General features: G+C 32.0%; 1 protein-coding gene across 4 annotated transcripts in view; it reads left to right on the top strand.

The window, feature by feature from the left end:
- LOC118203126 (tropomyosin) overlaps positions 1-16,152 on the top strand; it is a 44,620-nt gene that overhangs the window by 9,096 nt on the left and 19,372 nt on the right. For 2 of the 4 annotated variants that reach the window (XM_085823485.1, XM_085823484.1), the window contains exons 2-4: positions 3,889-4,014; positions 7,134-7,267; positions 15,273-15,390. In XM_085823485.1, the coding sequence (XP_085679611.1) occupies positions 3,889-4,014; positions 7,134-7,267; positions 15,273-15,390 (378 nt within the window). Of the gene's footprint in view, positions 1-3,888; positions 4,015-5,657; positions 6,230-7,133; positions 7,268-15,272; positions 15,391-16,152 lie in introns of those variants that run through there. The other 2 variants (XM_085823483.1, XM_085823482.1) reach the window with 2 other exon arrangements.

Raw genomic sequence — 16,152 nt, 5'->3', positions numbered from 1 at the left:
ACTCTCGACTGAGGTGAACGCAGTTCGCAAACATCAGGCACTCGCGCGGCAGCGCTATCCCAGGCTAACCATGTTGACGATTTTTTATCTGTAATGTATCCGAGCATCAAACATACACTCAAAGCCAGAACAATGTAAGATTAAATTGTTATTGAAACTTTACCCTAAATTCGCAGGAATTATATGTCACGTCTTTTAGAATTCCAGTTAGTTTTATGGACCTTTCTTGAGCTATCTGAAATTTAATTAGTACAAATATCCAGAAAAAAAAAAGAAAACAAAAAAGCCAGATGTGACTAACGACTAATATTTCTTTGATCATTAAAAGTACAGTTTATTGAATTAAATTGTAAAAACTTGAAAAGAAATTTGGCAACACATAATTTCACTTCTGTGGCATTTTCAAAAACAATAGGTGACCTAAAATTTGCTCATATTTAGGATATGGTTTTAAGCAAATAATGGTAAGTCTTAATAACAGTACACATTTTAATAACGGCAAAGTTTTTTTAAAAGAAAAATATATAACCTTTTGGCCTGTAACAATAAGGACAGATAATCATCGGAAATTGTGATAAATCATTCATTTATATACATCTTGTGAGATTAGTCCAAACAACCGAATTTCACAGTCAAATTCCATATGATATCCCTGTGCTTGACAATATCTTTAATTCTATGACGATACTTAATCAAACGCTGATAACAACACATTCATTGGCATAGCTAATTATTATTAATTCATGGATGTGAACTAAATTCTAATATACCCCTTTATCTGATAATTTATGTACAAGGAAATATCATTACTATCATCATGGCTCAGAACTGTTACATCTTTAAATTTTGGTACTGTCATTATACTTCCAGTCTAAAAAAAAAAAAAAAAAAATCTGGAAGTTTTTCAGATTTTATATATGCGTAAAGAAGCGTTTTTTTTTTAAATTATATTTTTATTTATTTACACACACATACACGTTTCAAAAGCATTTGGGCTAAAAATATTTAAAAACATCATATATTTAGAATTTTCGATAGATACTCTCGCACGCTGGAAATAAAAAAGTTTTATTGCCGTATAGTGTTGCCACTGCTCGCTTTGAAATCGTTGAGCTTTTTAATCAAAAATTCGTTAAACTTTTAGGAAATATGAAACAGACAATAAAACAAAATCAAAATTCGAAATTCGGGCTTCCAAGTGCCCATATTCGGGTGGAGGACTATGTTATTCAAAATTTGATGGATGTCTCTAGGTACTGTTATTTTTAACAAAGCAAAAACATACGCACATTCATGCAGATACTTCATTATTTAATTTTATTAAATATAATACAGTGCGATAATATTTGGTGCCACCAATTTGAAAAATGATTTGACTCGTAATGCTGTTTCGAGACTAATAGCTTTTCTGGGCTAACGCTCCTTTGAGCTAAAAAGAAGGAATCTTACCATCGCCAGTACTTTAGTATTGAGAAGTTCTAAGAAACAGGATAAAACAAGAGAAAATTTTTAGAAGTAAAATTTAGTAAATTCTGAGCAAAAGTTGTTCTGATCCTAGAATACGGTACACAAGAGATTTCGCGACATTCGCGAGGCGATGAATATTACATTCTGTATCAGCGGTCCGGGAGAAGGCTACAACTCTTCTTCCTTTCATAGGAGGCAAAGGTGGCCCACCTACTAGGAAGCTTCCATAATAAAGAGACCACCAGCTCCGGCCATAGTAGTGGCGAAGCCGAAGCTGCAGTGCAATCAAATTAAATAGATTAGCTTAAAATTCTTGTAATAATTTTGTTTACTAGTGAATTTCATAAAAATTAATTCTAACATCTTTCGCATGAAGTAGGTTATCGTATAAGTGATACGTTAATGAAACTGTATGTGAAGCGAACGTCATTTTTATTTCAGGGCATTTTCCCCTAAAAAGGCTTAGGGTTTCTTTTTTTTTTTTTTTTTCGGGTAAACAGAAATGGGTTACAATATTGGTTGTGGAAGATAGAACGCTTAAAAGTATGCATAAAATCAGGTTAGGGAATAAAAAGTTTTACGATTAAATATTTTACAGAATGTTTAACATGAGAAAATTGTATAATTATAAGTAAATTTAAATGCAAAAAATGAATGAAATGCTGCACTGTGTGAAGAAAATATAATTCGCTAAAACTTCCCTTACATTAATAAACTTCCCTTAGGGACATGCAAACAATATGAAATTAGATAAGCCTTGAGTATATTTTGTCATTTTATTAAAACTTGTTTATGACATAATCCTTCGCTATATTGTCCCCAAAATTATTGAAGTCTTTATTATCTATAGAATATACATATTTTTTTTTTCTATTCTGCAGTTATCAATGCATGAAGAAGTATTTCAATAACTTATCTTTAATAGCTTATCGTAATTACTAAGAGGGAAAAAACTTCCACTTTATGAAACAGTTCTAAGAAATATTGCCCTTCAATCAAAATTTGGTAGTCTTAAAATTATCTTAAAGTATCACCTTTTTCGTATACCTTAATTAAGATTAAAAATGTGTTTCGTATTCTAAATACAATTTTTATGTATAAAGTATCAAATGAAAACTTATAACTTTACTATTGAAAAAAAAAAGAACTTTATAAAAAGCATTTTTCGCACCCCGGTTTCACTTTTCGGTAGAAAAAAACAGGAAGTATTTTCGAGTATAATTAGCGACAATAGCCAACCCAAGGATGGGCGTACTAGATATGTGCCTGCGTGCATGTAAATTTATGTTCTTTATATTTAACCATCTTTTCACTTACCATGATTAAAAATGTAAATAACGGCAACATAGATTTTTCCCCTCATAAAATTTCTTGTTTTTAATAAAATGCTTCTTATCTTAATATTTATGAACAGAAAGAAGAATACACATGAGCCGCAAAACTAGGTAAACACGGTGTTTTTTTTTTTTTTTTTAATTTTTTTTTTTTTTTTCTTTTTTAAGTTTTGTTTTGTTAATTTACAAAGCTTCCAATGAGTTATTAACATTTCGTGAAAGTGCAAAAATTTGAAAGCATCAAAAAACACTTTTTTTAGGTATTTGAAAAGCATCTTACTTCTGATGCCTCTTTCGGGAAGAATTCAGTATTTCTACAACTTTTTTAAAAAAGTATTTTATTTTGAAATAAGTTAAAATTTATTATTACAAATGCATAATTTTCCATCCTCATTGCGGGCTTGTATATTTCTTGGAAGAATTAAAAATAACATTATTTAAATGATCGGCTTTTCAGAATTCATGAAATAAAATTTGATGTAAAACTTGACTTGCATGCTTGAATATATAAGCACATGTCTTGTTATTTATTCCAATATATGTTTGAAAATAAACGTCGAAAATGGAAAGAGTATTAAAAAAGTATGCTTATTTACATAACAATTAAACAAAGGCCTTCATTATTGAATAAAACAAATTATTGCTGATTTGTATCTATTCGAACATAAGCTCCTCAATATATAAATAAAATAAACGCATTTCTACATATTAAAATTAATTTAATTTTGCTTGCCTTTTTTTCTTCGTCTTTTTGGAAACATGCTTAATACATTAGCACTTTACCAATTAATATTTTATTACACTTTAAACGATGTCTTGGCAGATCGGCTTGTAAACATGATTTCCCTTGTGAGATGATGCAAGTTCAAGAGACAAAGTTCCATATTCCAAATGATTAATAAATGTTCGAAATAAAAAATAGCTTAAATAACCTTTCTCTGTTGCATCCAAACATTTACTGAATTTTCAATAATTTCTTTACAATTTTGCATATTTGATAAATGCTTCAAATTTTAGTTCTAGAGCATATAAATAATTAAATGGAATATTTTTATTTTAAATGAAACGAATGCTTTCTTCATTACAGGCAGAAGAAGAAGTCCGTGCCCTGCAAAAAAAGATCCAACAGATTGAAAATGATTTGGACCAAGTTCAAGAACAATTGGCCCAAGCAAACAATAAACTCGAAGAAAAGGACAAAGCTCTGGCCACTGTAAGTATCTTCGTCAGGCATATTAGAGATTTTTGTGATTGAGCGGCTGGTCTAAATATTTTGTATAATGAAAATTCAACTGCTTTCAGAAGCTCTTATGTGATGTTTCGTACACTCACGTCTTCAGTTCGATAGCCATGACTAATTTCCAGATTTTTCTTGTGAACTAATCATTATGTTTGTTAACTGTTAGATTTTTTTTGTTTGTTTGTTTTTGTTTAAAGTTCGTCTTGATAAATTAGAAAGTAAATATTCTTCGATGGAGGTGAGGTAAGGTCAGTGGACCTACGGTGGCTAGGCACTACGGTGTTGCACCATTCTACTCAACAGAATCTTTCTGAATTTCTGCTCGCAGAAGGGCAGAATCTTTTTCATCACCGTAAAAAATTAACATTTATAAAGTTTTATTTTATTTAAATTTCTCATATAAACTATTTAGACATCAATTTAACTAAATAGACATCAATTTAACTAAATTAATTTAATATTATATTCTGATTGTATGCACTTTAAACTAACCCTGAATGCTTCAAACTTGTTTCATTTACTGTAAAAATGTTTAATATGTAAAATAGAAATTTCTTAATTTTTTTCACTGAAGTTTTTTACAATATCTACTCTTGTAATTTCTTTTGCTACTTACTTTTAATTCTTCTGGTGAACAAAATTGCAAGTCTTACTCCTGTTTCTTAGCATAAATAATAATTTTACTCAGTAATTCAAATACTTAATTAATATATCAAAGCAAATGACCAAGCAAAATGACTACTGGCGAGGATAGTTCATAGAAGTGTACTTTTAGTATACTTTAATGGCGTAAAATGATCAGACGAAAAATCTTTTCTAATAGCTAGATGATGCATTAAGAATAAATATCAGCGTTATATATGGTTCTAGAGCTAAAACGGAGAGTACATCATAGGCTCACAAAACAGTGCACTTTCTTAACTCTTATATTCGTATACAAAATTAACATTTAAAAAAATATTGAATCCAATTCTAGTTAGTCTATTATTCACTAATATTTAGTCAATTTAAAAATAACTTTAGAATATCAGCATATTAAGCATGTGTGAGGTTAACTAACCAGAAAACTCACCTCCTATTTTAGAAAACATTTTCAAAATTGCAGTCATTTTCTATGTAACCGATATGCTACGGTTTACATCCGAGCTAATGCTGTAGTTTGAATATTAATGTCCCTAAAATTCAGTTTTTGCGATGTTCAGTAGTTCAAAACTATTATCTAACATAAAATATTTGGTGTCGTATCTTTTAGTTTGTATAAAATAATGTACCAACTTATTTTTGTTAAATTGTAAATTAAAGAGGGAAAAAAGGAGACTATCAGGATATTCGCGAAGCTCTAGGAAGACTATACAAATTGCTTTACGTCACAAATAGGAAGTGCCGCTTTGCTTTTGAAACAAAGCGAAATCTATTTGTGATCCTTTTCAACTCTCTTCTAATGTTCTAAAGAGGACAGAACGCTCCTTCGCAGTACAGAAATAGCCGATTCCATATTTGGAAGCGATCACTTGTACAAGCTTCAGCGCCACCTATAGACATTCCACGGAACTTAGCACATTCGATTTGGCATCATTGTGAAAGTGTTAGTTCCTTGTCGTCTGCAAGGTTTGTTGTGTAGCAATGGTCTGAGTTGTTGTTTGGATGTAAGCATTCAGTTTTGTCAGATTAAATGCTTAGAAAATGACTTCTTGCATTTATATAGATTTTAAAAGTTACAGAAAAAAACTTTTCTGCACTACTCGGTTAAGGTGATGAGGACTTAAATCTTCTTGATCAATCATGTGAGTAGAGAGTGACAGATTGTTATCAACAACATACTGTAGTTTTCCTCAAATCTACGAAAATGAAGGATCCTGATCATCGGCGTCTTCGAAATAGAAATATTCCATCCAGAAATATTAATCAGTCAGAAATTCTAGATCGAACAGCTGATGGTGCTGAAGATAATCATCAAGTCACTGAATCGTTCAATGAAAATGATTCTGAAAATGAAGAGTGGGCTAGGCTTAGATGCTCAAGCGTTCAAACTGAAGTCATTGCTGAAAGAAACAGGCGAAACAGGCAACGTAGTGCTGGTTATCCAGGCTTGGCTTTTGGAGCGTCTATATTTTCTTCTGGGACCATGATGAAATTCAGCGTTATATCAAATGAATTGCATAACATCATGAATGTTCAGCTCAAAAGGGTATATAACTTCACATTTCTTTGAATATTTATAAAATTTATTTGTGGAATTATAATGCTGTTAATTAAAAACTTCATGCTAGGAAATTTTGGTACCCCCCCTTTTTTTTTCTCAAATTCCAAGTAGCAACTATTAATCCAGAAATTTTTTTAAATTTATTTTAATAATTTACATAAGATGAGTTATGCTTAACTGGATGATAAATAAATCTTTTCTTGTTTTTTAATATTATTAAATAAACTTGTTTACTTGGGAGCTTTTGAGAGGAATAATTTCAGGTAGTTTGAAAGAAAAAAAATATATAAATAGTTTAAAAATATTTAATTTTAGGTAGTTAGTTCGAAAGGGAAAAAAGCAATATTGCATTAGCTGTGTATATGCAATTTGACTTTTAGTTTTTCATTTTATATGTTGTTATCATAATGAAAGGCTCTTTCAAAACATCTGTGAAAAGTATTATGGCGTAATTCTCTCCAAACATTACTTTTAAAACTAAAAAACTAATTTTATAGATATGTTGTGCACATAACTTCATCACATGTTAAATGATAAAATTTATGAAAATTGCATGTCATTAGAATATGTGAGCATAAAAAGCTTTTTCCTTTTATTGAAAATGACAGTTGCTGCCATGAAAAAAATTGAATGAATCTTAGTGTTATATGCCTTGTTATATTTTCATGAAAGTATGCTTTTTTACCTTAAAATTTTTTTCATATTTTTTACTTTAATATTAGTAAAACAATTTCATAGCCAAAAAAAATGAAGCTGTATGTTTAGAAAATTAAATTATTTCATACGTCATATTAGGCAAAAAATCTTACTAGCTAACAAACCGGTGTGTGACTTAATGCATAAATGTGAAAAAATATTCAATTTTTTAATATAAAATTATATTTTGTAGGCTGAAGGTGAAGTTGCTGCCCTAAACAGGCGTATCCAGCTGATTGAAGAAGACTTGGAACGATCTGAAGAACGTTTAAAAATCGCCACTGCCAAGTTAGAAGAAGCATCCCAAAGTGCTGATGAGAGTGAACGGTATGTTTTATATGCATTTATCTATGCTTATATGCCCTACAAATTATGAACCTTGCTTTTAAATCATATAATTTTAAAATGCAAGAATGATATTTATATAAGGCTTTGTTTCCATAGATAGATTATAGCAAAAATTTACAATTCTGTAAAATATAATCAATGAAAAGTTAGGAATAACTGATAGGTACTCTTCTGTTACTGGACCGTATTTAGAAATTGTATGGATGTAAGTGTTTGGGTATGCATGTATTTTACATGTATGTACATATGTATATGTGTGTATAACCCTGCTTAACCCAGGAGTAACATTCCATCAAAGTAGAGCATTATACAAAATAGCATTAAAAGAGGTCATCTTGTAACGTAAGTAGAGGAAAACGGGTATAAAATTTTTTTAAAAAAGTAAGGTCAAGTGTTTTGTTATTAAAGTTCATTAAATATGTTTATTTTTTTTTTTACAATACAAAATAAAAACTTATTTCTTACAAATACTGAAACGTAACAAATGAATATATGGAACTAAATAAAATTGTAAGTATTTATTTATATTTTAGATCATTTGGACTTTTCTGCATTTCCAATTTTCTTTTTCTTACTTTTTTTTTAAATCAAGAAGGTATCGAATATCATTTACATTTTTCGTATCGCATATCATTTACATTTTTCTTTGGTGCTTCATAAGAAGTTGTTGATAAGGGAACAAGGCATCCGTTACACCCTATCTTGTCTTTGAACTCTATCAAAATCTGTATTATTTTCTATAATAGTCCATAATTTCCATTATGGAAGCTGAACTGGCCATTGAAAGTTCTTTTTGCTCTTTTCCAGACTCGCTATTTTTAATATTTTGTGTTCTTTTGATCTGCTAATTCCTTAAACTCATCATTAGAAAGTATTTCTCCCATTTCTTACAAAATTCTTAGAAGAAACCTGTTTTTTTTCGCTAATCCCACTATTTCATTCATATTAACAGTAGAATCTCTTACTAATCTTTGAAATATTTATCCGTTGCTTCATTCCAAGAAACATTTATGTTTTCTATAGCATCCATGGTATTATAATTCCTGCCAAAATCTCTTGTTGAATGTTTATCGTTTCCATCTGTTTTTTTTTTTTTTTTTTTTTCTTTCAAATATTTGTCTAAATGTTCGCCACAGGTAATAAGCTTTAAAATTTGATATAACACCTTGATTCATTAATTGGATCAATGCAGTTGTGTTAGGTAGCAAGAAAACCACTTCGACTCGAATGCATGTTATTATGTCAGATAAATTCATTGGCTATCCATTAAAAGCAGCACTTTGAGTTCAAGTTTTTTTATTTTGCAATAGCATTAAAGAGATGGTCAAAAATGTTCAATGAACCAAGTCTGGAAAATTTTTGTAGTTATCCATGTTTTTTTTATTAGACTCCCAAATTACAGGTAAAGCTGATTTTGATATTCCTTCCATCCCTCTTGGGTTTATGAATGATGAACAAGAAGTGATTTTAATTTGAAGTCTTCATTGATGTTAATGCTTCAAAAGATTGCTTAACACTTCTCCTGGGTACTAACGTCCACCCAGGAGAAGTGTTAAGCAATCTTTTTCAGCTTTAAATACTGGTATATAGTGGAATTCTTCATGGCTTAGCAATATAATGTTTTGGCATCCTTTTCCAAAATAGCCATTAAAAACTAATTCTGGAGGATAGTTTTTTCATTCAGTTATTGTTCTTTATGTCACTGGGAATTCAGCCACTGCTTTTATATCTCCACTTACTGCTTCTCTTGTAATCTGTATGCTATGAAGATTATTTCGATGCTTAAACCTATTAAGCCATCTTTGACTTGCAACGAAAGTTTCGGTTTTGTCACCTGTTTCAATCTGAATGTGATTAAAATTTCATTTTGCCTTTTTCCATTATAATAGCTTGGCTTAATGGCATATTTCATTCAATTTCATCATCAATCCATATGTAAAGTCATTTTTCTATCTCCTCTAACATATTATTTCAAGAAGGGGTTATTCAAGTTAGAGAGGTTTTTTAGTTGTAATGGCTAATGATAGTATTTTTCTTTATTCTTGAGAATTGTCCTTATTGTTGAAGTTGACAAGCTCAATGCAACAGAGTTTGACGTTCACCACTATATAATCTTCTAAGCACTTGTATTTTAATTTCTAGTGAAATACCTTTTTCTTATTGCTTTATTTTTGTGTTTCTTAATATCACCCATATTAAAAACTAAAATTTATAATATTTATCACTATATCAATCATTACATTGCATAAATTTACACTTAGAATAACAGCAGCAAATGTTTGAAATAATAAAAATACATTTGTGTAACACTATAGAGAAGAAGTAATGCAGATAAACTACTTTCAATTTCTGGGAAGCCAAATGCTGGGCACAATTTTCAGGGAATCCCGCTATTCCAAAAAAAACTTGTTAAACCGAAACAGTGCTAAACGGATCTGCATTAAATGGGGTCTTACTGTGCACATATATGCACCTACATACATATACAAGTGCATACATATATATTGTTACGAAATGTACAGGCACGGTAAGATGGCCCCGCAAAGCAGTTTTAGGGTTGCTATAAAAGGACAAGGGAAAGCAGGGTTGCCGTATTTGGCAAGAAATCGCTCATCTGGCGACAAAATTGGCGATGTGTCATGGACGGATGGAGAACCCTCCATGACACCGGTTTCCTTACCGGTTTAGCCCAGAATGTTCACGAACACAAGCCGAAAGAGTTAATCTTCGGATTATGGTAACTTGGTGATTATTTGACGACCAACCCTGCTACAGCGCAACCTGCTAGTTTTTTTTTTTTTTTTTTCTTGTTTTGTTTTTTTGACACCATTTTGTTTTTACGAAGTAAAGGCATTTTTTTTTTTTTTTTTATTCAAAATTTTTTCCAACAATCTGCTAGCCGAATTAGTCTTATGCTAGAACTTTTATGGAACAAAAGTGCTTAATCATGATGAAGATTAGGTGCGAAATTGGGAGAAAGTGCAGAATCGCCCACTGCTTGCCGCGTTTTTAAGAAGTGCACATACACGGTATCCATGTACACGTCGACCTATTTTCACTTAAAAAAACATCCCAGAATTGCACAAAAATGGCATTGCGCACACTCGACTTTATCCATGTACACTGCTAAAGTCTTAGCTAGTAACCTTTATCGCCTTACCAAAATGTCGCCAAACTACCTGTTACCATATTCCAAAGATTAGCCGCCGAAAGCTATATAAACCCTGCTGGTCCGCAGTCAGTTAGTGTGTGTGTGTGTCTCAGAGTATGTGCCTCGTCTAGCAAGCTGATAGTCAGTCATTGAACGAGTGTCCTGAAGTCTAGTGCAGAGTTGGTCATCAAATCCATCGAAGAGTCACTTAGTGTATCGCAACTAGCGCATCGTTGGGAGAGTGTGTTAAGCTCCAGGAGCGACTGAACCGAAGAGTCAGGAGCTGTGCTCTGTGTGTCGTTGAGTGCATTGGGAGTTGTAGCATGGAGAGTCTCGAGAGTATATGGAGTTCCGAGAACGACTGAGCAGAGAGCACCAGAGCTGTACTCTGGTGCTTTGCAGTGAAGCTGTCTCCACCGTCATTGCCTGACAGTGTGAAGGCTGTGTCGTTGATTGTGTCAGCGTGTTTATAGTAGCTCTTTGATGACTGTAACGTGATTTTGGAGCTGTCCTCATTAATATTGGCTAAATAAAAGTGTGTTTTGATATTTCATCAAGTAGTGTCATCGTTATTCACTCCAAATCCATATGAACCCGTACGAACGAGAAGGAAGAAAATAACGTAACAACTGGTGTCAAAAGAAAAGTAGAGAAAAACTTAACAATATATTCCTTAATCCAGTCCCAATAATGAAAGAGTGCCAACTGAAAATTTTAAGAAACTGTTTATTACCTTTTTTGATACATTTTGACAATCCATAACTTTGGTTTCAGCTTTCATAATCAATGCATGTACATAACATAGAAGTGTTTAAGTATATGTGAATGAAAAAAGTGTAAAATTTACATGCTTTATATTTAATAATAATTTCGTAACCCCTGGCTGTAAATGTTAATATTGACAATACAATTTTTTTTTAGTAAAATGTGTCCTTTTATTAATATTTGTGAACAGAACAATACTTGTGGGACATTACAATAGCCACATTGTTTTTCTCTGATTTACAAAGTTGGGAAGGAGTTGGAAATTCTTCATGGGGTGCTGGTTATCAGAAAGTATCTCCGTTTTCATGTTATGTGTAACAACCGAATTATGAGTCAGAATCGAGTTTAGCTATTGTTATTTTTATACCTGTTCATCTTCTCTTTCACCAAAAGTACATTTTCTAGTTAAGAAGAGTTAAAATGAGAACTGAATCCATTACTAGATTGTTTTATGTATCATATTTCATCAAGCTGTAAGTTTAATATATCTGCTGATTATCATTTGTCTAAAAAATTATTTCCCTCTCTATGTGCTTAAATCTTTGAAATGATAAATTGGTAAGAATAAGCATTAAGAAATAATTTTAAAGTTTTAATTTAAATCACAATTTTTTATAAATTATGATTTTTTTCCTCCAATGGCTCTCTTCACTTGCTAAAAAGGTTTATTGGAATGGTCAAACCCATTAGCCATTTAGTTATCTCTGTATCAAAAATATTGCCTAGAGAGCACCACAGAAAGTAGACCGTATTCCTATATTCCCCCAAGGAGAAAGGGAGAGGAAAACTAGCATACAGTCAAACCTGTATAACACATAACCTTGGTTTTGATCTAGCAACTCCATTAACTAGTATATCAGGCAGGGTGGCCTGTTGTGTAAAGTAGATGATACTGACAGCAACAATAATGCATAATTAGGTTATAATTATATTAGATAATAAGCTGGGTTCTTAAAATTTTAGAGTGTAATTAGAACACAGCTGCATAATTTTGATAAATGTTTACTCATTAGAAATAGTTACTCATTAGAAGTTCTTGAATCAGAATATTTTTAAAATAAGATTTATGAGAAGTTATGTTAATAAGTTGAGAAAGAAGAAACACAGATCACTAGTGCGAAGTTAAAATGCCAGGTCTGATAAATGTAGATGATTAATAGAAGTTACTCCACTTTAAAAAATTGATAAAAATGCTACAAGTCATTAGTAATTTAACATATGATAAGAAAAAAGTGTCATGATATGTTTAATATGATATGTTTAATACAGGACATAAATATTTCATTCAAAGATGCCATGTAAAATTTAATACGTTGCATTTTAATATAGTCATGGGCTGTGCATGATATTTAGTGAAATATTCATGCTACATTGTCTGTCACTGAAATAAATAACCATATATCATTGCCAAGTTGCTATGGTAGTTGTTTGCTTTGATTGTCTCAAAGTATTAGATTAAATCAGATTACTCAAATATGGCAAAGCATGCAACAACTATCTGCTTAAGAAGAATTATGAAGACTTTCTTAGGGAAACTGGCTTATATTTTACATTACACATGGAGAATACCAGGTCAAATTTCCAGTATTCAGCAGTTTTAACTGCTTGGCCACTGGGACCTAGAAGGACTAGTTGTAAACATTCATTTGTAAATTGTAATAAGTATCATGTATGGACAGGAATAAATATAAGAAATTAACTCAATTTTTCCTGACGTTTGGTGAGTACATGTAATACTAACTTCATAACATGTAATACTTCATGTAATGTTAAGATATACCTTGCAAAATTAATGGTGGTAAAGGACATGCCAATGGCCGAGTGGTAAAGTCACTGAACATTGGTAGCTCGGTCTTGAATTCAAATCTGGTAACAGGCCGAATGCATGGGCGTTTTTATGGTTTTTCCCAATTATAATGTGTATACAAGCCAGTTTCCCTTAGAAAGTCCTACACGAAGGCATCCCTACCCTGAGGCAGATAACTTTCAAGTACTTAGTCATAATCAAATAAATCAAACCAAAATCATGACAGTAAAGAAACAGTTAAGATCAAGCATAATCTTCATAGCCCTTGATATCCTCTTTTTAAATTAATGATGTATTTTGTTACACTGCCTAGCTTATTTGGGACAGAGTTTTGAATATTTTGAAAGATACTTGATCTTCAAAGTCTTAGATTTCAATTACAGTAAAATTTTAGTTACTTTAACATCTATATTTGAACAAAATGCTAAAATTTAGAATGTTAGTTTTTAAAAGTGCTCAGTGTATAGTCATTTTCAGTGTTATGGAAGCATAATAATATTTGCAAACTTTCACTGGTTTTATCATATTTAAGTCTGTGTTATTGCAGCTTAGTCATGTGAGCATCAGAAATAACTGTTAGTATTCACATAATTAAATGGTTGCACAGAATTTTTGTGTGCACCAACATTAGAGCATGAATCTGTTAAATTACAATGGCAAATTTAAAGAGACCCACACATCTGGACTTTTGAAGTCCCTTATCTTAAGCAGAGGATATAAACTAAGCCATGATTTGGAGGCCTTTTTAAATAATGGACCTCCCTTGATTGCAAATTCAAGATGCTATAAATCTACCTTGGTGAACTGCAATGAAGTTGATATCTCATTTCCAGATTTTCTTTGTTTATATTGGGTTGTTCGGAAAGTAATTTCGTTTTTTCCCGTCAGAGGACTTAATTACATTTTTTCGAAACCAACTTCACACTTAAGCCGCATAACCATTATATGTCTTGAGAGCTGATATTACAAGGCTTGTGTGTGAAAAAGTTCTATTAATTCTACGCAGTAGTTTTTGGTTGGTCCCCTTTTAAATATGGAGAGCAATAAGCAGCATTTTCGTCATATTTTACTTTTTTACTTCAGAAAAGGTAAAAATGCTGTCCAAGCGAGAAAAAAATCGATGGATGTGTATGGAGAAGGCATGTTAACAGTACGCCCAGTGCCAGAACTGGTTTGCAAAGTTTCGATCGGCAATTTTGATGTCGAAGATGCACCACGGTCTGGAAGGCCGGTCGAAGCTGACAAAGATGCAATAAAGGCATTAGTTGATGCAAATCGGCGAATAACCACACGAGAGATCGGTGAGAGGTTAAATTTGTCGAATTTGACTGTTTATGGCCACTTAAAAGGCCTGGGCTTAACCTCGAAGCTCGATGTGTGGGCGCCCCATGTTCTTATGGAGCGAAATTTGTGTCGTCGCGTTGACGTGTGTGATTCGCTCCTCAAACGTCAGAAAAATGATCCATTTTTGAAGCGGATTATTACTCGGGACGAAAAATGGGTTGTATACAACAATGTGAAACGCAGGAGGTCATGGAGCAGAAAAGATGAACCAGCTCAAAGCGTTTCAAAAGCCAACATTCACCAAAAAAAGGTGATGCTGTCCGTTTGGTGGGATTTCAAAGGAATCGTTTTTTTTTTTTTTTTTTTTTTTTAGCTTTTACCGGACAATACAACCATTAATTCGGAAGTCTATTGTCATCAGCTGGACAAATTGAATGATGCACTTAAACAGAAGAGGCCAGAATTAATTAACAGGAAGGGTGTAGTGTTCCACCAGGATAATATACATATAAGTTTGGTCACTCGCTAAAAGCTTTTACAGCTTGAATGGGACATACTGCAACACCCACCATATTATCCAGATCTGACGCCTTCCGATTGTTATTTGTTCCGGTCCCTGCAAAATGTTTTGGATGGTAAAACTTTTACCTCAAATGAAGATGTCAAAAACCACCTGAATCAGTTTTTTGCCAGCAAGGACCAAAACTTTTATGAGCAGGGAATCATGTTACTCCCAGAAAGATGGCAAAAGGTGTTGGACCAGAATGGCCAATATATAATTTAATAAAATATTTATTCATTATACGAAAATTGTCTTTCGTGTTCCCCCCCCCCCCAAAAAAAAAACAAAATTACTTTCCGAACAACCCAATACAATTTTTATATATAACATGTATTTTAGAATATCTAAGTCTTTTTACTGTACAATTATTATTCTATAGATTTTACCTTAGTGAAATGATGTTTTGATTTTTCAGTATGCGTAAGATGCTTGAGCACAGGAGCATCACTGATGAAGAGCGTATGGATGCCCTGGAAGATCAGCTCAAGGAAGCTAGGCTGATGGCTGAGGAAGCTGACCGCAAATATGATGAGGTGACTGAGAATTCATATTGAGCATGGTGTTCATTTACATATTGTGTTCAACACTAATTGCCACCACCAGGAATGAAACCTGCTCCACTCTTGCACACTGTTATTACTTGCTTTTGCATGCAATTTGTCATCTGAAGAATTAAGCCTCTGATACTCAGGTGTGCATTACCTGCTGAAAAAACATGGTATGCTGAAATGGTAAAGGGTCTGACTGTTCAGCAAATGATGCTGTTGGATGAAATAGTGGTGCACGACCACTAAATTTATTTTCTATATGAGGAATAAACACAAGATTGTTGATTTATGATCTTGCTAATAAATAAGGATTAGCTCACAAACTTTGGTGACTATCTCATCAAAAATGCAGTTCCATTGGGACGCAGAGAGTCAAGTTGCATTGATTTTTGTTTGGAACTCTAACTTTGCTTTCATTGTATTATTTTGCATGATGAAATTCTGACTGTATGAAACTCACCTTATAGTCACTCTGTTAGACTTTTTGTTGAAATCTATTTTGATTTTCCTTAAATTAAGCCTTTTTACTATTAATGAAAATTTTAATATTCTTATTTAATTTTTTCAAAATCATGTGATTTTTCATTATTTTGCTAGTGTGGGTTTAGAATGTTTTAATTTCTTTCATTACTTATCTTGCATTAAATATTCCTAATTTGTATGCCATTAGAGCTTATTTTGTGATTTTTAAATGCTTATCAAATTTTAGATTATATTGGAGATCATATAAGTGTTTTGACACATTGT

The sequence above is a fragment of the Stegodyphus dumicola genome, chromosome 9, assembly GCF_044657685.1.
Source record: "Stegodyphus dumicola isolate Sdum_Otavi_A_Nest chromosome 9, ASM4465768v1".
Taxonomy (NCBI): domain Eukaryota; kingdom Metazoa; phylum Arthropoda; class Arachnida; order Araneae; family Eresidae; genus Stegodyphus; species Stegodyphus dumicola.
The sequence above is the reverse complement of the archived record's forward strand: the minus strand, read 5'-3'. Positions and strand labels throughout refer to the sequence as shown.